Genomic DNA, 23,546 nt, shown 5'->3' on the forward strand with positions numbered 1-23,546 from the left:
AAGCATGGGTCATTGAATTAGAAGATCTAACAGTTTTATATGATCAAGTTTGAGAAGAGGTCAAGTTTACTTGATGCATGTATACGTATTTTTTCAAATGAAATTCTGAAATGGTTTAATTTTCTAATGCACATGTTATACAGCAAGAAAAGTGCTGCCATTTTAGTTCAACTTTGTTTATAATGTCAAAACAAAGGGGAACACTATCTTTTTTTTTAACAATTTATCGTTAGTTTTGTAGAAATAAGCAGGTGTTACCTAATCTTACTTGCACTAGAAAAATGTTGCTTAAGGTGGTACCTAACACTACAGGGAGATAACTCTGTAAAGTCAGCTAAACGTTTTAATTACGTTGTGTTGTAAAAGGAATATTAAGCTTCTTGATGAACAAAATTGGTTTTTGTCAAAGTGCTATATAACCAGTGTAATTTTTCTGACAAAACGGTTGGTTCAAAATTTTTGAAATTTTTATATTTTTGTTTAAGGGTCAAAGTAAATACTTTGGCAAAATTTTATGAAAATTAAACGAGCCAAATTAATTTTAGTGAAAGTGTTGGGTACCACCTTAAAGCATAGAAAATGTTAGTGATTTTTACCAGAAAAGTACGATTAATGCTGCAGACTTGCAATTTTGAAAATAGACTATAGACGTTACACAGACATAAATTCAGACATGAAATGTGAAATATGTGAGTGTTTGGGAATAATATTCAAAAATTCACAAATCTCCGTTGCCAAAGGTATGTTGTGATCTAGGAAGACCATCAATCTAACAAAAGCATCAAATAAATGTCGTCATTTTTAACAACAAAATATGTTTTACTATTTTTTTCGGTATAGGTCAACCGAATCAATACACTTTTTGTATAAATTATTCTTATTTTATTCCGTTCAGTCTGATATTATAAATATCTCTGCTTGAGAATTGTACAAACCACAACCACAAGAAACAAATATTTTACAAAACAAATACTCTTACTTCTTTTTTGTCCCTTTTCTCCTTCAGTAAAACTAAGGCTTATTCCGATGACGATAATTATTGTAACAACTTATGTCGGATATAGGGTCTTCTTTTTGTAAATCAATAATCAAAGTACAGGTTTCACACCTATTGCCCCTGAATTTTATATTTTTTATATTTTTTAGGGAGTATCTTTTTTTTAACTCATGAAGCTATTTTTGTGTCCAGGGTCAACTTTAATCATGCTATCGACAAAATATTTAACACACAGTTTCTTGTATATACGCGTCCTTTCGTTTTTCGTCTAGAAAACAATGCCTCATTGTAAACGTTTGCTAGTAATACGCTCGCGTTTTAAGGCGTTTTTGAAAATTTTAATTGGAACATTTTGATTTCCTTATTCTTTGTATTTTAAGGTGCCATTATACCCTTTAACATAAAATAAACACACACATGAAGTAAATGTGACTAAATTTACAGATTTATCAATAAAACATGTATTGTACTATCTTGATAAAAATATAGTTTGCATATTTTTGACCTTGATATTGCAAAATGATTTATAGTTATCTTCAATCAAACGTCTATAAAAAAACAGGAAGACTTGATCTTTCCGATTTTTAAATTTCCAATTTGTTGATAAATCTAAGTTTTCTTTTATGAATAATGATATTGTTAGGTGGTTCAATGTGAAATTCATTGAAATGAGGTTTGTGCAATATTATTTCTAGACTTGTCTTAGGCAAACATTCAACAGTTTGTGCATTGTTGTGACTTTTTGACACTAAGTCAAACACTACTAGTTAAATAGATTAATACACTATGCTTGGTGACGAATACACTATGATTGCTGACAATTTTGTAAGCAAATGACTTTTTTTTTCTCACAGGGAGGAACACCTACATTAGGAACAGGTCCTGCAACTGCATACTCTGGTGATAAATATGCGTATATTGAGGTTACTAAAAAAAGGAAAAATAAGGTTGCAATTTTATCAACACTGAACAAAGTTCTAGATGGTATGTTATATTTATTTTACATATACGATTGAAATATACATGAATTATTTTCACTGCTTATAATTGACAGCACTAAAAATCGTTATTAAATCCACACAGTGTTATTGCTGTAGAAATGTTTTCATTGATACATAAACAGATAAACATAAACTGAATATTATTGCACTCTTTTACGCGCTCTGCTGTACTCCGTTTGAATAAAACGTGGATAGCCTGTTTTGGGTTTTTTCATTATCAGCCGATTAAAGTATTGCATTTCACGCATGTTAAACAGAAACACAAAATTCATTAAGTTGATTTAAACAATATCGTCATTTATTCCTGAAGCTCTTAATTCGTTTTTATAACAAAAATTTATGGTACTTATTTTACTGCTTAATTTCACATAAATACAAAAAGTACTATAAAGTAAAACAGAGACACGAAAGAAGAGGGGCAAAAGATACCAGAGTGACAGTCAAACTCATAAATCGAAAATAAACTGACAACGCCATGACTAAAAATAAAAAAGACAAACAGATAAACAATAGTACACATAACACAACATAGAAAACTAAAGAACAACACGAAGCCCACCAAAAACTAGGGGTGATATCAGGTTCTCCGGAAGGATAATCAGATCCTGCTCCACATGGGGCACCCGTCGTGTTGCTCATGTTATTGCAAATCCGGTAGATAGAATTCGTTTTACAGTTACGTTATTGTTTCAGCTTCAAACTATTGTCTGCAGTTTCATTATCATATGAGAGGAGCTGGCAGTGGATCACTCTCAGTTTCGGTGCAAGAATACGGATATGCATCTAGTTTGGATAACGTGTTTACTGCCAATGGAAATCAAGGAGATCGCTGGATGTTCGCGTCCATTAATATTCCATATCACACCGATCTTTATGTATGTATATAGTTGATAATAATTTTATTAAGGGATCAAAGGTGTTAGACAATTAATGCAAGTTGGACTAATAAAGTATACACTATTAAACGGTCAAATAAAATTTATCTTGGTAAAATTGTAATCTTATATGGACGTCTGTTCTTGTGGATGCATGTGTCTTTTTTTCTATTTTATGTGCTTCCCTTTTTTGATTTACGTGTTCGTTTTTATTTTGTGGTTAGTCACCACTTCCATGTTGACATGAATATCAATTATATGATAATTTTTATAAATTTACTGTTTGCAAAAGTAAGAATTATTCTAAATACTAAGGATTTTCTTATCCCAGGAATAGCCGTATTTAGCACAACGTTATGGAATTTTTTCAATGCTATTCAACTTTATACTCTTTTGGCTTTCTTTACTGTTTTGATCTGATGGTCACTGGTGAGTCTTATGTAGACGAAACGCATTTATGGTGTATTAAATTATAAACCTGGTACCTTTGAAAACTATTATCATGTCGAAATGTCCTATTGTAATGTTTATTTGTGTATTCCTCTTTACTGAATGTTCTTGCATTAATTTGTACTGTAGTCCTGTCATGTAATGTTGTCATATTAGTGTTATATTTAACATTGCCATAAAATCGCGAGGTTTGGCTAGCCGCAAAACCACGTTCAACCCAACACAAATTCTAAAAATGTCCTGTACCAAGTCAGGAAAATGGCAGTTGTTATGTTGAAGTTCGTTTCTAGCGTTTAGCACTATAAATCCAGGTTCAACCCACCATTTACTACATTTGAAAATGCCTGTACCAATTCAGGATTATGACAGTTGTTGTCCATTCGTTTGACGTGTTTTAACAGTACGATTTTGCCATTTGATCAGGGGCTTTCCGTATTGAATTTTCCTCGAAGTTCAGTATTTTTGTGATTTTACTTTTTTCTGTGTGTGTTGCATTGTCGTTTTTGTTTTTTGTTGCACTTCATTGTTTCTGTTGTTTCGTTGTTTTCCTCTTCAAGTTGATGTGTTAACCTCAGTTTCAGTGTGTAACCTGGATTTTTTTCTCTCAATCGATTGATAACTTTCGAACAGCGGTATACTACTGATGCCTTTACTTTTTATACACTTACCGAAAGTTCGAAATAATCAGCTATTTTAAATAAGTGTCATTAGACAGGACTATGTCCTTGGTCAATATAATCTGAACAGGTCCATATATAACGTATTGGTCTCGTCAAAAATCCATAATTGATAATTGTTAATAAAAACAAAATAAATAAAACAATACATAGAAATTGTGGAGGCAATTTTCAGAGCGACTGTATCATTGTTATATAGTATTCCCTATGTTCCTTTGTTTTCGTTATAGGTTTTTATTTTTTTTTGGATGTGCGATTTTATTTGACTCGTGATTCGTCTGATCGAGATACAACTGTTAATCGATGAACTATTTTATTTATAGATTGAAATTAAGGCAGACAAAGGAGGTAATAAAGGTGACATCGCAATTGACGAAATTGTGCTATCGACTGGAGAATGTACTAGTAAGTTACTTCAGCTTTCATTTGTTAGGGATAGACATTACTTTGCTTGTGCATATAGTAAATCAGATGAGATAATACAGTGCAATTTCTATCATACACTTTCTGTACTGTTCAATTGAATACTTTAATAGCGATTTTTCAACTATATAAAATAAAAACAGAAATACATGAAATAGTAACTTGTCTGGTTAATTTGAATGGAAGTATGAAGAATTAAGACTGACAGGAAAGAATATACAATGATGTACCGACTTGTATACTAAATAAACGACTTTATATCTTTTTTTCAGAAAAAACGTGATGTCCCTATTGAACTAAATTTGAATAAGATTGTACTCGCGCCTCGTGTGAACTTTCTTATTATATTCGCTAATCTATTGTGTATGCTGTTAGAATTATGTGACTTTAAAATGATATTCTTTTCGCTCTCTTAATCCACAATTTGAAAATTTAGAGTATTTAGGGAACCATTTCTATTTCGAACAAATAATCTTCAAAAAACGTAATAAATAGTGTCCTATTAAAAGCGACAATGTCAGTATTAATGGAGGGCAAATTCGACAACTATATAATAGATAATAGATAATAGATGTTTAATACTGAATTAAGCTGATAAAGATCAAAAACTTTTCTCCATAAAAAAAAACTTTGAAGTCTTTGTGTTATACTTAATCTCAATGATTATGAAATATAAATGACCACTATTTGATAAAATAAAACGAAAACAGTGAAGGTGATGATTTGAAGTTTTCATTCTTTTCGTAAGTTAGGATAATTTTTCCTGCATATTTGCTCCAAGATGATCGGCGAGCAGAATACTCAAGCGGTTTAGTTTCTCCATCGGATCTTCTTTATCAACATTTGTGATTTTCTTCAAAAATTAGTGACTAGTGTTAATCTTTTACATGACCGAACCGTATTACGGTTTGAAATTTTTATACAAGTCATGATAAACAAGATCCAAGTTATGGGCTTATCAAAATACATCATTTCTTTATTAAATTTGTCAAACTACCTTTCAAAGTGTTGCAAGGAAAACAGGTAAAGAAATGTTTCTATATTATATTACAAAAGAAATTTATTTAAACATATTTTATTTTGGTAAAGTATATTCTTTTCGAGTTATCTTTGTAACGATGATCTTCTGTAATTGACAATGAAATCTTTATATGTGAATAACATGAAAGTCAATAACAAATTTATGGAAAACATTTCTGTTATCCTTGTGATAAAAAATTTAGAATTTAATTATCTTCTGTATATACTGTTCCTATGATTGTGAATTTTATATTTTATGATTTTCCTACCATGCTGCTTGTTTAAAGTAAGGCGAGTGTAATTTAAACGTCAGTTTCGGTTTTGGATGTTACTCATGCAATGAAAAAAGTGTATTTGAAAAATATGTTCACAGGTGATCTATTTGTTTGTGGATTTGAGTTATTAGACGAATCCTGCATATTTAGAAACAAAGGCAATGATGATTTTGATTGGAAGCTTGGTCAATTGGTTAGTACAGTAATACGAAACAGTAATAATTGTATGCATTTATACAAACAATATAAACTTAGTTATTATGTGTAAGTTTGTATTTTGTAACGATTGATGGAAAGCTGTTTGCTCAACGTGAAGTGGCAACGTGAATACTTAAAACAAATGTGTTGGTTATGCTTTTAAAATTAATAATAAATATATTTATTATGAACCCTTTAACTGGTTTTGAATTTGTAATGCTGTTTTTTATGTCCCGTCAACAAGGAAGAAATTGAAAAATCACAAATACATTAAAATTAATTACCAAAAACAATAGCTTGCATGATAAAACTTAAATGTTGTTTATGTGCTGTGTCAATAGAGTGCGTACATGCCATTTTGTTTCTAGTTGTTTGTTCTTATTACGATTACGATTATAACACAATGTTGACTGTTGTAACCTAAAGTATGTCTGGTTTATTTTTGTTCACAAATTGTCTTCAATATAATGGAATTATACGAGATGTCATACAGATTTATTATTTTTTTTATTTAAGTATCACCAATTGAATTGTAATACATATAATACAATCACCATACTATATACAATGTATAAAATAGTAATTGTACAAGTTAAACTAAAATTTCCATTCTATAAAGAATTTTTATAGACTATACATAATACGTATAAAAATTACAATGAATTATGAATATATAATTATCATCCTTATAAAAAAATCAATCTGTTTTGTTAAATATATAATATATAGCTATCTTGTCTATAGATAAAGGCAACAGTAGTATACCGCTGTTCAATCTCATAAATCCATGGACAAAAAACAAAATCGGGGTAACAAACTAAAACTGAAGGAAACGCATTAAATATAAGAGAAGAACAACGACACAACACTACACTGTAACACATACAGAAACGGACCAAGCATCAGACAAAATCCCACGAGAATAACAAATATAACATCAAACCCAAATACATGAATTTGGGATAGACAAAATTTGAATGTTTGCATTTGAAAAACTATCGATCAAGTATATAAAACAAAAACATACAAGTTAAAGTGGATAGCTATCTATATTAACAGGTTTTATCTATCATTTTCTACATAAGGCAATGCCTGTACATAGTTAGGAATATGACAGTTATTTTCTATTCGTTTGATGTGTTTGAGCTTTTTAATTTGCCATTTGATAAGGGACTTTCTGTTTTGAATTTTCCTTGGAGTTTGAAATTTAGTTATAACTATTTTGTAACACATACCGAAAATAAATTACTGTTTTATCAATACACCTAACTGTGATATTATACTAATGCAATACCGTTTTCATATATAAGAACACACCAACACTAAAGACTGGACCAACTGATGCATATTCCGGCAATCAGTATGCTTATATTGAAGTAAATAAGAAGGAATCGGGAGAAGTTGCTGTTTTATCAACAGACGGGACAGTTTTAGCAGGTAGTTAACATGTATGGCTATCATCCTTTTGTCATTGGTCATAATAGAGTAATAATATTAATATTTTTTACAAGTTTTATATTGAGAATGTGAATGGTTGAATTGCAGTCGTATTTTCTATTTTATTCAGCTAAAAAAAAAAGTAAATTCGAAAAATATTGGTTACTGTAAACAAGACTAAATACAACAGTATTCGTGTATCGGATGATTGCATTGCTTATTCCATTGCAATTTTTCTCCCTCTTCTAAAAAATACGACGTACGTACGACGTAAAATATATATCTACACATTAGTATAATTTACTCCGTTTTCCTACTCATAGTTCCACAAGATGTATATGCTGAAAATACAAATCTGAAATATGCGTTAGTCAATTATAATCAGAGTAGAGCAGTGCAGAAGTTAACAAGATTTAAACATTTAAATTTATTTCAGCCTCCGAATATTGCCTCGAGTTTTACTACCATATGTACGGAGCACATATTGGAAATCTTGTAGTTTATATAGGAGAAAAAGGTTCAGGGACATGGGAAATTGTGTTTACAAAGGATGGAGATCAGGGAAATCGTTGGAACCATGCATGCTTGAATTTGTCGTATCAGAATGGCATCACTGTACGTATATATTGTTCAGGCTAGATTAAGCATATGTGTCAATTGATGTTCTTACTTTCTATGTAGTTTTAAAAGTGGATGTTCACTCCCTTTAAAAGTGCACTTATAGATATTTACTGCTCCATACATAATATTTCTCTTCAACCACGTTGATCATTCAGCCGAATTAGTTTAAACATCAGCAACAAGTGCATACATAAATGCATTATTTCATGGAAATGAAGAGGTACGAGTTATTCATGTGTAACAAATATTTGGCAGCACACAAGGACAAGAAACTGTAACCTTACATTGTCATTAATTTCAAAGTCTCCATGATGCCTTCAATAAAGAGAAAACACTCAAATATGATCACTGCAAAGTAAAAATGTAATGTAGCTGAGATTAAATTTGAATGATTTTCCTAATTTTGATAACTGACTATTGGTGTTTATATGGGCATATGAGCGAACTTAAATCAACAAATTGCTGACAATATCACACAAACGAATAGTGTTATAATTTGAATAATACAAAATTAACATGTCAACTTGGCAGACGAAGTATTAAGTTACTTTTCAAAGGCTGTGGTAAGAGCAGTGCAAATAATTATGCATTTCAAATATACAGATAATTTATCCGGAGCACTGGAGATCAACCCTAGATTTTGGTGGGGTTCGTGTTGTTTATTCTTTAGTTTTCTATGTTGTGTCATGTGTACTATTGTTTGTCTGTTTCTCTTTTTCATTTTTAGCCATGGCGTTGTCTTGTTTTCCATTTATGTGTTTGACTGTCCATCTGGTATCTGTCGTCCCTCTTCTATCTGAAAAATGAATATTGCTTACTTGTAACAACTTTGAAGGGAAAAAAACATAAAGCATAGTGAAACCGTCGTTTAAAACTTCGTCCTTTTAAGCTTGTTACTTTACTTGAAAAGAACGACATAAAATATAATTAAATTACCATTTCTGTATTCAGATTGAAATAGAAGCAAGCAAAGGAGGCCAAACCAGAACGAAAAACAAAGGGGACATAGCAATTGATGACATTCAGTTGTCTACTGGTGCATGCACATGTAAGCTTTCTTTTTTTATTTGTCAAACAATTAAATAACCTTAAATGCATATGTCTCCTCGAGCGCAACCTTTAAAGGTTTATATATCTTACTACATGTTTGAACGTGATTACGTTGCTTATTGTATTCCAGATTGTAAGTTGGTGAAAATCAGAGCATATTTGTTTTACAGATAACATCATTAGTTTACTTATTGACACATTAACATACATATTGCAATCCGCCTATAATTATGTATAAAGTAAAATTTTAAAAAATACTGAACTCCAAGGAAAAGTCAAAACGGAAAGTCCCTTATCAAATGGCAAAATCTAAAGCTCAAACACATAAAACGAATGGATAACAACTGTCATATTTCTGACTTGGTACAGGCATTTTCTTATGTAGAAAATGGTTGATTGACCAGGTTTTATAGCTAAGTTAACCTCTCACTTGTATGACAGTCGCATCAAAGTAGATATTTTCATTAAGTTTGTTTAATCAATCAAATCAAATAAGCAAACTGTTCACATATATCAGGCTTATAATAATATTTTTAGAAACAAATAGCCCATTGGTGGCCTTGGATTTTTCTCTGCTTTAAATCGTGTCGCTGTCTCTTTGACACACTCCTTTTTCCATCGTCTCTTTAATAATCAATTAAAAAAATGTAAAAGTATCATTGGAATAGAAGTTCAGATACACGACAAAACTACTTCTTCAAAAAAAAAAATGTTTTGCAACTTTCTTCAAACATAACATTTAATTGCTATACATGATCTACTTTCATAGTTCCTTGATATTAATATATATATGTTGTAATTATTAAGTATTCTTCTGAAAGTGGCATCCATTTCTTGTTAAATAAATAGTATGTTCTCTCTTACAGGCCAATATATAGACTCATACCTGAAGTAGGTTTGATTACAGAAAGACAACAAGACTGGGATATATCTGAATACGAAAACAAGGACTTATCAAAATATAATAGACTAATATAATCATACTAGTATTTGTTTTACATTGAGAATTCATTATCTGCACTTGCAGATTGTAAATAAGTAAATCCATGTCATGCGTGTATATTTAATTCTTTATCAGAATATATATTTTGCAAGTGACGAGATGTTGTTTTTTTTGGTTAAAAAATTGAATACCGATCAAAACATAATAGGTATTTCTTACATGATTTATGTTTATGATTGTCTATAAAAGTGGATTATGGAATTTAAAGTGACTGCAATTACTTTCATACAATTTATATAAAGTTTAATTTGTCAAATTTGTCCAAACATGAAATTTAATTGCTATACGTATAAGCTATTTTCATACTTACTTTATGTTTTAGATGTTAGCCTCACAAATCTAAAGGGCATTACCCCCGTAAGATAAAGGAATACATCTGATTTAAAACAAGGATCAACCCACCATTTTGTCTTAAAATGTCCTGTACCAAGTCAGGAATATGTTCTATTGTTGTTTGATTTTTGTTGCACTTCTGTATTCTGTCATTTCGTTGTTTCCTCTTATAGTTGGTGGGTCCCCTGTTGAGACTTTCATGAAGAAAAGTGCCAACTGCACTAAATAAGTAGTTTTTATTTTGAATTATTCATTGACATTGCTTCATTGAGAAGACTTAAGGGCCAATTCCCAGGAAAAGTGATTTACAAAAATTTTTAATTTCAGTTGTTTTTCATTGAGTTTTTAACATACTGACGATTATATGTTTTAATTAATGTCGGACAACCAAAACATTTTTGTTCTTTGAGCTGTTTATGGTAGATAATAGAAGGTTTTTCTTCATCACCATCAAGAAAAACATGACAAGAAGAGAAGAGGCAGAACCCTCATCTTATTTTGCCATTCATAACCTCTAATAAAACACTGCTATCTTTTAAATTTGACACGAGTAGTTAATAGGAAACCCTTTATACTCTACATGTGTGAGCCAAAGGGCTGAAATACCGCAATATCTAAAGTCTGAAAGTGTCCTTTTAAACAACGTTATATTGCTGGGTCTGTGAAATGCTCTATGAAACCTCTTTCTACAGTTTTAACATTTAATTTATCAGCAATCAAAATTGTGCTTCAGAATAACTGTAACTGTGAAATTACCCAGTATAGGTCTTGCGTGAATCAGATGTTGATATTCAAATATTCAAATACTTGTTAGGGCGCTTACAATAAATAACCCTTCTCGTTATGCAATAAACTAATTGATATGTCTACGCTTAACATTATTCTTAATCATGCAAAACAATACTCTTTGCTGCATAAAACAGCATATTCATCTCAAGTGATAAAATATGGTTAAAGAAGTGAAAAATCATACCTTTGATAAAACTCCTGAACAAAACGTTAAATGTAACTGACAACATCAAAAGCTTGATTATCTTAATCAGAACAAATGTTTGACGTTATGCGATGTCATACCAGTGAGAGGTTTAGTTATTTATAACACTACGCAAAATCCGCTATTTTCTACATAAGACAATCCCTGTACTAAGTCAGGAATATAACAATTGTTATCCATTCGTCTGATGTGTTTGAGCTTTTCATATTGCCAATTAATTATGAACTTTTAATTTTGAGTTTTCCTCGGAGTTGGGTATCTTTTTTAACAGGCATTTGACATTTTTATCGGAAACAAATATGTCACTTTGAACCGACTTTTTTCTAATTTCCAATGAATCAGACGCCCTTAAAAATCCATCTCGAGAAAAAGAAAATGAAGCTGAAATATTTTACTTCACTATATAAATGTATTTTTAACTGAATAGTATATTTATCACAATCAACGAAAAGCTTGTCTCTAGAAATTTACAAAGAGGGTCTACGACAAAAGAAATGATTCCAGTTGGGTTTTTTTTCAATTTTGCAACCCTCCAGACCTGGTGCATATTTAGTATACATCACCCAGTTAAATATTGGCTATTGAAAGAATGTAACTGCTCAAAAGGGACAATTAAATAAAGGGATCCAAGTGGTAAAGTTGAAGTCAACCATTCCAAAGTTTTGATAGCGCCTTCATTATTTAGTAAGCCTTTATTGAATGTACATTGACGACGACCACAATTACATTCCATTCATCCTAACAACAGTCCCGTCTGCTTATCTTTATATATGACATTACCTAATACCATTTATCATCAAATCTTGTCTAGCATTATCACCAAGTCTGTCACGTGTGTAGAACAAACATACAAGCTCTCATTTGCACCATAGTTTATTCTCGTGATTGATGGAATTCGTATTGCTCAATGTTTGGTTTCCTGTGTAATATTTTGTTCTTGGAATTTTCTTTTTAAATTTCACCATAGTGTTGTCTGTTTCATTTGATTGATGATTTTCGATTGACTCATTGGTATCACCTCTCGTTTTACAATATGTAAAATTACTAATTCAGTAAAGACTGGATGGCGAAAACATTGCAGTATGGATACCATCTATTATTCCAATGAATCAATTTGGAATCAAATATTTATCTTTTTCTCTATAGCTATGATGGTGATCTGTACCAAATTTAAAACCAAAACCAGGAAGAGTATTGATAGATGAGCTAGGTTATAATGACCAGTCACTTGATTCTTTCTGTTTATATCTTGAATTAGTTATTTATTTTGAAATTAACTTTCAGTCTGTAAATTTGTCAATATTTTTCAAAACATTTTTTTTAAACACCACGATAACCAGAAAGTATAGGTGTATTCTTAACTCATGCCTTCAAGGAGGGTAGAATCTATTTAAATTGAAATATGTTCTGCAGTTTTAAAAAGCCTTTAGACGAACCATATATCGCTTTTGGGGGAGTTCATTAAATTTCCTCATTTTTTTTTGTTACCTTGATTTGATTTCTTCACCTTTCATTGAGATTTGAGCATTGTTAAAGTACTGCTGCTTTGATTTATATGGATGGTACAATTCAAAAAATTCGAAATGTAAAAATCGTGAACAAAACACAATTAGTTAAATTACCGATAATAAATGTACTTTAATGTCTTGAGATATAAGACTGCGAAGACATTTAGCTAGCGAGTTGAATCATAGATATAGCATATCGGTTGTTCAGGGCATTAGGGTAACCGCAAAACTTCTGTACAAATATATGAAAATATCATTTTATAAATTTTGTGTGTCCGAATCCCTCTCCTCGATAGAGTTCGAAGATATATTGTCTTTGCCTGAGTGAGTTTGAAATCTTCATCTGTAAACGGACATTTGAAGACAAGTGTGTTGTTATTCATGTATGTACCGAATCACTGACTACTGAGCTGATGGTACCCTTGAAGAATAATAGTCTATCAGCAGCGATATCGACCCAGTGATATTAAAACTTTAAATAACATTTAATAAACTGAAAGCGTTCAAAGCGCATTTCTTGAAAAAGTTTCATAAGGAACGTTTAAAACAAAAATGTTTCAATGCCAAGGACGTATTAGTACCGAAACACACTAAATATATTAAAAGCTGTTACAAAAAGGAACCTAAAATGATCCATGTCAATCTAAGGTAAACTTTAACTTAAACTAAATTCAATTTTCTACGTCGTAACTTTGTTTAATAAGGTTTTTTTGTGTAAATAGCATTTGCTTGCAAATGAAATCCTTTTTTTGTTCGAATGTGTATCTCACTGATATAGAGCTTTTTATAACAATTTTATTTTGGTCAAATGATGTGTTTTTCAGAAGGATTTATGCCTTACAAATGCTTATATAACGCAACATAATTTCATGAAACTTTGTAATAAGGATATATATAAATAGGTAATTTGTAAACTGTCATTCTTTTTATGAAGCTATCAACATTCTGACAGTCAACAAAAGTTAAGTGTATCCTAATTTACATATTTAAGATTTTACATGTGGTTTTTTTCAAATTTTAATTTTAAGGCCCAATTTTTGGCTATTTCGTGGGCCAAACTCCTTGTGAAGTGGATCTATTACACCGTACAATTGCTGATAAAACTAAAGGAACCAATAGTAAATACAAAACTTAATAAGAAATTAAAGTTTTGAATTTGGGGATACATTCCTTTATTCAAAACATTTCAACAATCTTATGATAACAATAACATATGTGTAAATGACTTTACAATAGCAAGTTTTATGTCATTAAAAAAAGAGCAATATTTGTTTGTGGTCCTTCAAAGGGAAATGGACGCTTCTTAACCCATCTAATATCGAGTGTGAGTCTCAAAGATTGTAGCATAGAGAAATGTAGTCATATGTAAGCTATCCGAAATATTCTGTTTTAACAAATGACTTCGCGGTTTTTAAAGAGCTTTATTAGAAAGGCAATAAAATTTTTATCGTCATTCTATAATTAAATGACCATAATAAAAGTTAATGACCGCAACCATCTCCCTGTGTTCAAATCACATGATATGTGTTAAAGTATTGTATCGGGTGTGTCATGTCGACAGACCAATAAATATGTTTTTTTTTTAAAAGGAGAAAACGATAAAGAGCAAATCGTTTCACTGAAGTTAAAGTTGAATTCAATACATAAAACAATTACGATATTGTTCAAACTTTAAATTTTTGTTCTTTTTTTTAGTTTTCAGCCTTCCATTTTTTTTGTCAATATATAAAGTATAACGACTTGACATAATGCACTACAACACTTAAAACTCATCCAAAGGCATTGTTGTCACTCCGTCTAGTTTTGTCATCACTTTATTAACTTCTATCTCTATTGGTATGCAATCTTATACGATAGATGAGCCGTCTAACCTGATATATGTGCATTCTAACACGATTGGTGTATTTTCTAACACGATTGGGGAAATTTCTAACACGATTGGTGTGAATTCTAACACGGTTGATTGGTGTACATACTAACACGTTTTGTGTGCATTCTTCAACAATTTGTGTGCATTCTGACACAATTGGTTTACATTCTAACACGATCTATGTGCATTATAACACGATTGGTGTACATTTAAACACGATTGGTGTGCATTATAACACAATTGTTTAACATTTTTACACGATTTGTGTGCGTTCTTCTACGATTGGCATGCATTCAAAAACGCGATTGGTGTACATTCTAACACGATTTGTGTGCATTCTAACACGATTGATGTGCATTCTAACACAATTTGTTGGCATTCTAACACGATCAGTGTGCATTCTTACACGATCGGTGTGCACTCTAACACGATTTGTGTACATTCTAACAAAACTGGCTTAAATTGTAACACGAACGGTATACATTTCAACACGATTAGTGAACATTCTAACACGATTGGTGTATATTCTTACACGGTTAGTGTGCATTCTAACACGATTATTGTACATTCTTACACGATTAGTATACATTCTAACCCGATTGGTGTACATTCTAAAACGATTGATGTGCATTCTAACACGATTGGTGTACATTCTAACACAATTGATGTGCATTCTAACACGATTTGTGTACAGCCTAACACGATTGGTGTACATTCTAACACGATTGGTGAACATTTTAACGCAATTGGTGTTCATTCTAACTCGAAAGGTGTACATTCTAATATGTCCTGTGCGGAAATCACGTGGGGAATGAGGTCAAGTCGACAAAAAGACAAACAGCAATCATGTCTATGATTTATCACAAGGTGCTAAAAAATAGATGATCTAGAACTTTTAAGACATTTGAAAATGAAATGAAAAATAACGTTGCACTGCATGATTTTTGTATCTGTAAATGTATTTCGAAATCAAGTGCTTATATTACAAATTCATGATTCTTCCGTTCAATGATTCCTCGAAAACAAATCCTGTAATATTTTTTCAATTGTTGTTTTATTCATTTCTTGACAAGTATATATCCATTTTCTAGTGATGAAATATGCTTCAGTTGTAACAATTGTCAGGCATGTGTCACATACTTTTATCTAAATCTAGAATTTCCTGGAAAGAAAATTTGTTTGTATTAATTGGTGTTTTCCAAGACAAAACAACATTTAATCTATACATTATACCAAAATACTATTAGATGAATGGAAATCGGTAAGTTTTAAACCCATTGTATGAAAGTTCAATACAAGATATGAAAGTGTTACATTATGAGAAATCAAATTCCGCCATGACAAACTAGTGATATCAAACCAATAAATTAATGATATGAGAAACACTGTTATTTGCTTCAAGTTCAATACCAGAAAAAAATATGAAAACGAAAAAAAAGTAATGTTAATGCACAACGCTATCACCAATGAATCCGATCATTAACCTTAGATTCAATGCCTACAATGTATCGTCAAATTATGTGAAACCAGTACTGTATTTGAAGATTTACAAGCATCAAAAAGCAATTTGATTATCGCTAATTGATCTTATTGGAGACGAGTTAACTCAAGTTTTAATGATCAAATTGTTTGACATTGGTCATTTCGGGGTATTTTTTGGCTTGCTATAAGATACTGGTTTGGCTGATCGTTAAAGTCCTTACTGTGACCTATAGTCCCGACTTCTGCTCAGTTCTTCTCTGGTGGAGATTTGTCTAATTGCTATAAAACTACATAATTATTCTAGTTTTCACATTCTACAATGTTGACTGCTGTGCTCCTATGTTTGACATTTCGACCTATTTTGTCTGTTTGTTTTGTTCACACATAGTTGTCAATGTAATGGAATTTTGTGAGACTTTCATTCACCAGAAAGGTTTAGCTAGCTATGAAACCAGGTTTAATCTACCATTTTCTACGTAAAAAATGCATGTACCTGACAGGAACATTACAGTTGTTATCAGGATTACCATTCGTTTGATGTGTTGAAGTTTTTGATTTTGCCATTTGATAACGGACCTTCTATTTTGAATTTTCCTCGGAGGTTTTTTTTATTATTTTACTTTATACTGTTACATTTGCACACATTGTTAAACCCACAATGATTTAATTAAGGTTACTGTAGTGTACTGGTGTTCAATTTTAAATCGATTGTAAAGAGACAAATAACAAGGTAACAAACAAAACATATATAGAAGAGGGACGAAAGATACTAGAGGGATAGTCAAGCTCATAGATTGAAAACAAACTGACAACGCCATGGCCAAAAAATAAAAATAAAAACATAAAAACAATAGCATAAAGAACACCACATAGAAAAAACAAAGACAGCATGAACTCTAAAAGGAGACCTCAGAATGTGCCAACAGGGTCTCTAGTTATTCATGCTTCAACAGGCATGTCAACTTAAATTCAGTGAAATGTCAAAGCTTGGCATATGACACAGTTTGGTTTCAGAGATCGCCACAAGACAACGATTAATACGCCATTGATTAATTACTATATACCATTAAAGATGTGTTGTGGTTTATGTACTCTGAGAATGCTTTCGACTCAGTGTGGAGGAAGAGTTTACCTTATATATAAATTATGCACAATAGGAATGGGTAAAAAGTATTATAAAGATGTATAGAATAAACACTTAGACGGAACAATACGTGCTCTTTCTTTTAAACTATTCGAAGAGTAAATCAGAGGGTTTCATTAGTACACGGATTTAATAAACATTGTGTAAACAACTAGGATAATGTAGTTTATTCTGGACTCTATGCCACCCAAACTTGTAGACTTGAACCTTGGCTCTTTATATTTAGCAGATAATCTACTTATGTGGTCAGAGAGTAAAAATGGTCTTGAGAATAACGTTGTTTGTAGTGTCTGTAGATTACAACTATAGGCCCATAATTAAAAATAAAATAGAAGAAATATTTTTTTTTAAACAATGTAACATAAATAGTAGACTGAAACATTACTTTATAAAAACAATCGAACTTAGCTTGGATTGAGATTTTCTTAACTTCTTTCCAGTAGACTACAGAAAACTGGAGACGTTTCTTTATTCCTGGTCACAGAAAACTATTTTTATATGACTTTAGCCATTGCACTAACTGTTCTTTCTTTTCATTGCTTTGCATTACCACTAATTGGGACATTATAATAACTTAAATCGCAATATTTTTGACCCGGATTTGTTCTCTTAATATATTTCATACTTTTGAACAGCAGTACCTACTGTTGCCTTTATTTAGATAAGTACATACAGATTTACTCGTGGCAGTGGAAATTCCGCCCAAATACCATTTTTGTAGCACTTTCTTCTTAATTCGATTATAACTTTGACCTTATTCCTTAATATTGCATTATTTTTAGTTCGATCTCAATTCGGCATTGCTATATAGTTTGATATTAATTTTTCTTTAATATTAAAATGCTTCCATACACTCTGAAATTTGGACGTCAAATGAGTATAGAAATTTGAAAAAAATGTTTATCAGACTATCTGATACATGGTCCGAAAATATTTACATAAATTAATAACATAAAAACAGAATTAGATGTTACTTACAAATCCCTATAATCAACACCAAACACGCTGGTTATTGGGGGAACTACAAATCTAAATAATGCTGAAAAATACATACATAATTAATAATGTAACGTTTTCAACTAAAAATTAATATTTCTGTTATTAAAGAAAAGTTTTTAAAGTAATTTATTTTTTGATGATTCCAAGTCCGTTGTTACAACAGTATCTTTCGTTAAATATATTTTAGTAATGACTTTTTTATATTTTTTCGGTCTATGAAGGAATAATTTTTTTTTTAAATGTGGAGCGAAGCGGGTTATTTTAAAGTGTGCACCACATTTTTTGTTATTTCGAGTAGACAGAAAAAAAATTAAAGTCATTTCTTATAATTTAATTCTAAATTTCATTCAACCCTCTTGCTGCCGGAGGGACACATGTGGCCATACCGACTGTGCCAAAGGGACACATGTGTCCATGTTTTAATTTATGCAAGCTTCTCCTCTATGCTGTATCTTTTTCAAATAAAATACCAAAGTTTAAACAGTGTTATATTTTTCTTCACTGGGTTCCAAATGTAACGGTCATTATGGCGTGACGGCATATGTTGAATGACGTCATTGTTGGACTTCCAACGTCACAAACGTCGAGCTGTCGTATTTTCTGGCGTTCGAAAAAAAAAACTGGCAGCAAGAGGATTAAACCAGATTAAACCATGAAAAAACGTTGATGACGTTACGGTCACATGACAAAATTATGTCTATGAGCTGATAAACATAACAACGTCAGCCAATCAGAAGACGTGTGACGTCCAAAATTAAATTACATATACATAACGTCTAGATATTAGTCAACTATATTTCGTACGAGTGTACTCAGTCTGGATGGTTATGTGAAACGATTCTGTACCCAATAAATATATTAAATCATATATATTTGCCTGAAAAAAGTTCACAAAACAACATCATTAACGAAAATGGGAAACCATTAATGAAAGTATCTATTAATATTTCGGATAACAGTTATCCTTCTTAAGTATAATTAATTTCAAATTTGAAATCAGAATACATTGATATCGTCAGTTATTACATCACGATATTTATACTGATGAAATATATCTGGCATATATTTGTAGGACTCTAAAGTGCGATGGGGACGCTAAAGTACGATGGTCACGCTAAAGTGCGATGGTCTACGCTAAAGTACGTGGTTCCATACGCTAAAGTGCGATGGTTCGGGAAAATATAGACGTAAAGACGTAGTTCGATAATGACGTTAACAGTTGTTTATACAAACTAAAAATGAACATACCGGAAAATATATTAGGAATATTTGATTAACAATTTTTACACCATATGTCCATGACTTACGAGTAATTGATTGAATTTAACCGTTCTTTGTCGGCTGAATCACAATGTTTATTGTTTTCGAGTGCTGGAAAAAGGATTTGTATCCTACAGTCGACCATTTTACTATATAAATACAAAATTGTTTACGCATACTTATCCTGCTTCTATTCGAATCATTGTTTATGAGGCCGTTTACTTTGTGATCCCCGTTAAAATGCCGTCGATTTTAATGAAAAGTAACGTCGGTAAAATAGAGATACATGTTTCCATGCGTTTACTATAAATTGTCTGCTAAAACAAAGTTCATACTGTATATCGTAGGAAAACAGGGTGAAAAAAAGCTCGGCGAACATTGCATTTCTCTCGCATTTAGATGTAACCTTATGCAAATAAATGTTGCATATTCCGACAATGAACGAATTATGGATTTTTAATTTTCAATGACAAATGTAAGGGAGGTTGTAACATTAGTGTAAATGGCAATCTACACCAATTATCCAAAATATTCAATACGCTCCGAATTGTTAAAAATTCATTTTACATGAAATATAATATTAGCAAAACATAAATTACCTTTATAGCAATTATTACTTGGTCGGACTTGTTAATTTAGAAACAATTACTTCCGCCTACCGGTAAATTGTAAAGCCTATCACATATGTTATACCTTAGCATAATAGCTTTTGCAAAAAGAATTTTTAAACCTCGATGTTTTAATACTTCGAATCTTACCCTTTGGACCATCACAGTTTAGCGTGATACACCATCATACTTTAGCGAACAAACAACCAACGCACTTTAGCGTAAGACACCATCGTAGTTTAGCGTAGACCATTGCACTTTAGCGTGATCATCGCACTTTAGAGTACCATCGCACTTTAGAGTCCTACATATTTATTATACTATATAATACTCGCTTCGGATCGATTAGTACATTTTTCATTAATATTTTAGTAGCTCTAATTTAATTTTGTTTATTTGTACTCTGGGAAGGCACTACACGCATTATTCGACATTTTTCTGAATGCGGGACAATTCGAAATTTCCATACAGAAAGGCTGACACCTTAAGTTAATCGTTACAACCATTCTTTTTCAGTTTTTCTCGTACAAGATTTAATTTCATGTATATCATATTCATTCTACAGCATGCAGTCTTTATAAACCAATATAATATCACACGTACAAATACTTAACTACAGTAATCAGACGTACCTTCCTGACATCCTTGTTCAACAGCCCAATCTCTGAATACCGTATCACGTAATATCAAAGGTATAAACCATAATCCGTGAACATATGTTTCACATGCCGTCCATGATACTGCATTTTCAACTGAAAAAAACATTTTGTTCATTATGAGTTACGGACATTGCTGTATACATTGTTAAAATGATTGCGGAGTATATTAAATATCGACAAAATATATATGTTTATCAAATTTAGAATAGAAATGGGGAACATGTGAAAGAGACAACAACCCTGCCAAGGAGCAAAAAACAACAGAAGGCAACTATTAGACGAGAAAATTTTGCGCTCGGAATCTGGATTCAGATGGCCACTAATCTAAAATGTGTGCAAGTTCAGTGAAAATGCATGATGACACAGCCTCATTGTGAATAATTGTTGTTTACTGTTGACTTTTTTCACACAAAATTCACAAATTTACGACGTTTTGCTATCAGTAAAAGCAAATATAGTGCTTATAAATCAGCGTGTTTTATCACCGTTAGTCATAAACATTTCAGTATAACTAACGATCAATTTCAATCGTAAGATATTTTGTGAACAGAGTTTCATATTCGTAAGACATTGTTTCCAACAAAAATTGTCATATTTTACGTTAATATCGTCTACTTTTTATTTTGTACTCCATCACATACTTTGTCTCCCTCTCTCTTTCTCTCGATATATATATATATATATATATAAATGTGTGTGCTACTCACAGAATTCTGTCCATGACGCCAAGCTCTCTAAGCATATATAAACTGTTGTTTGCTACTCACAGAAATCTCTCCATGACACCAAGCTCTCTCAATACATATATAATTATTGTGTGCTACTCACAGAAATCTGTGCATGTAAAACAAATTTCGTTGTAGAAGGGTCTAAAAACAGCACAAACAACATTTTCCAAAAGACCAAAAAAGTGAAAAAGTATATTTAAACAAAACGCATTTGACTAACAGGTCGAACAACTGATGTTCTTTAACCCTGCTGACTGCCATTGGCGATTGCCAAATAAAATTGATCACAAGATGTAACAAATGGATCTTAATATAAATTTAATACTAAACAGAAAAAAATTAACTTGTGGCCACGATGTTATGCCACAAACATACGGTGTCAATACTTTTTTAGTACACCAGATCCGGATTTCGACAATAAATGTCTCTTCAGTGATGTTAGGGATCGAAACGGTATTTGGAAGGCCATATAAAAGCTCTCTCATTATATATAAATTGGTGTGTGCTACTCACAGAAATCTTTCCATGTTGCCAAGTCATCTTCCTCTTCTTCGTCACGCATTGGTTCATTTCTTCGGTCCATGTATTCGATGACAGGACCAAGGTTCGGATTATTTGTCTCAATGTTCTCTACGGGTAAGTAGATTTTTTGTAAATGTTTAATGTATCTAGCTGAATGGTCTCTTTGTAAAGAAAACATTTCATTATTTGAAGCTGACAAAATATTTCTCATAATTTGTTCTTTTTTTATATTATCTATAATTTGAAAAGAAACGGCGTTTTGAATGGATTGTCCAAAGTTATCTGAATCAAAATCATGTCTATACAGGGGTTGTTGTAGATCCTCGTTCATGGTTTTATCATATGCCAGGCAAAATGTAATAAGTACTTTCAGGCATATCCAAAATGTCCATGGCATAGTATCAACTTACCCGCAGAGTATTCTACAAAATAGTACAATAGATCATAATGTAATCTATAATCAAATTCAATCATCAATGGAATAACAAACACTCTCTCGTACAAGAAACATACGCACATATCAATAATGATAACAGTATAAAATGAAATTATAAAATTCAGAACCTTTAGTCAAACTAGAAACATAACATCAGATGAATGTACAAAAATAAACTGAGAACAAATGGATAACTGGTAAACAGCAAACAAACGAGAACCACTTTATTATAGACTCTTGACTTGGGACAGGGTCATATGGAATCTGGTGAATATCAGTTTAGGTATCAAACTTTTTGCTTCAAAATTTTATTTCTGATTAATTTTTTCGAATTACTTTATTAAGGTGTTGAGAACCTTTGGTGACCCCATAGTTTAAGTGTCTTTCAAAAGAACACAGTGAGCAATGGTCGTTACATACAAACGTTCACGTAAATTGTCCCAGTCAAAGGATGAATTTAATGTGTCAATCAATGGCCACAGCCACACTGTTTTGAATTTCATTCTATATTGCAATTAAATATGACACGTTGTTGTAACTTGTATGATAATCAAAGATATAGCTAGATTGTGGAGATACTTATTAAGTCATCAACGTGATCAAAGAAAACAAACATGGGAACGTGGCCTAATCATGATGTTTCGACAAGACCTATTATATTATTATTAATTGTACGATTGTTTATGAAATCATTTTATGATAATATTTCATATTAACAAAAGAAAACCTCGAACGGAGTGGTAACAAAGATGAAATATCTATCATATTATTTTTAAATCATTACACGGGTAACCAGCACATCTTACTGACATCCTAATTAAACCAGTCACATGCAGAAGTATCGAACGTAATTATGACTGGAATAGTTGCATATGAGTTGATTGGACTTCAACATTATTAAAAACTACCTTGACCTAAAATTTTAACCTGAAGCAGGACAGACAGACGGACGGACGGACAAACGCACGGATAGACG

The 23,546-nt window shown here is 31.5% G+C and overlaps 2 protein-coding genes across 2 annotated transcripts in view; one reads left to right on the plus strand and one right to left on the minus strand.

Annotated features, from left to right (window-relative positions):
- The window catches only part of LOC139511018 (MAM and LDL-receptor class A domain-containing protein 1-like), a 29,156-nt gene extending 19,034 nt beyond the window's left edge, over positions 1–10,122 (plus strand). The window contains exons 13-20 of the mRNA XM_071297583.1: positions 1,852–1,981; positions 2,692–2,873; positions 4,324–4,405; positions 5,817–5,911; positions 7,227–7,353; positions 7,790–7,968; positions 8,926–9,022; positions 9,891–10,122. Of these exons, the coding sequence (XP_071153684.1) occupies positions 1,852–1,981; positions 2,692–2,873; positions 4,324–4,405; positions 5,817–5,911; positions 7,227–7,353; positions 7,790–7,968; positions 8,926–9,022; positions 9,891–9,919 (921 nt within the window). The 3' untranslated portion in view covers positions 9,920–10,122. The remainder of the gene's footprint in view (positions 1–1,851; positions 1,982–2,691; positions 2,874–4,323; positions 4,406–5,816; positions 5,912–7,226; positions 7,354–7,789; positions 7,969–8,925; positions 9,023–9,890) is intronic.
- Positions 10,123–15,715: 5,593 nt separating this feature from the next.
- On the minus strand, positions 15,716–22,551 carry LOC139510681 (uncharacterized). The gene is made up of 4 exons (XM_071297225.1): positions 22,126–22,551; positions 20,858–20,977; positions 18,337–18,397; positions 15,716–15,894 (listed from the first exon to the last, which is right to left on the minus strand). Exons 1-4 carry the CDS (start codon positions 22,529–22,531, stop codon positions 15,885–15,887), a joined length of 597 nt encoding a protein of 198 aa, XP_071153326.1. The 5' UTR covers positions 22,532–22,551; the 3' UTR covers positions 15,716–15,884.
- Between the last annotated feature and the right edge of the window lie 995 nt (positions 22,552–23,546).

The sequence above is a fragment of the Mytilus edulis genome, chromosome 2, assembly GCF_963676685.1.
Source record: "Mytilus edulis chromosome 2, xbMytEdul2.2, whole genome shotgun sequence".
NCBI classification, from domain to species: Eukaryota; Metazoa; Mollusca; class Bivalvia; order Mytilida; family Mytilidae; genus Mytilus; species Mytilus edulis.

Bases quoted from the DNA above. Each gene is read 5' to 3' on its own strand.
- LOC139510681 (XM_071297225.1), bottom strand. From the start codon at position 22,531: ATGCCATGGACATTTTGGATATGCCTGAAAGTACTTATTACATTTTGC. The intron at 20,978-22,125 runs GTGAGTAGCACA...TGTTTTTTTCAG, and splicing joins GGCAACATGGAAAGATTTCT to TTGAAAATGCAGTATCATGG. The intron at 18,398-20,857 runs GTACGTCTGATT...TGTATTTTTCAG, and splicing joins TGAACAAGGATGTCAGGAAG to CATTATTTAGATTTGTAGTT.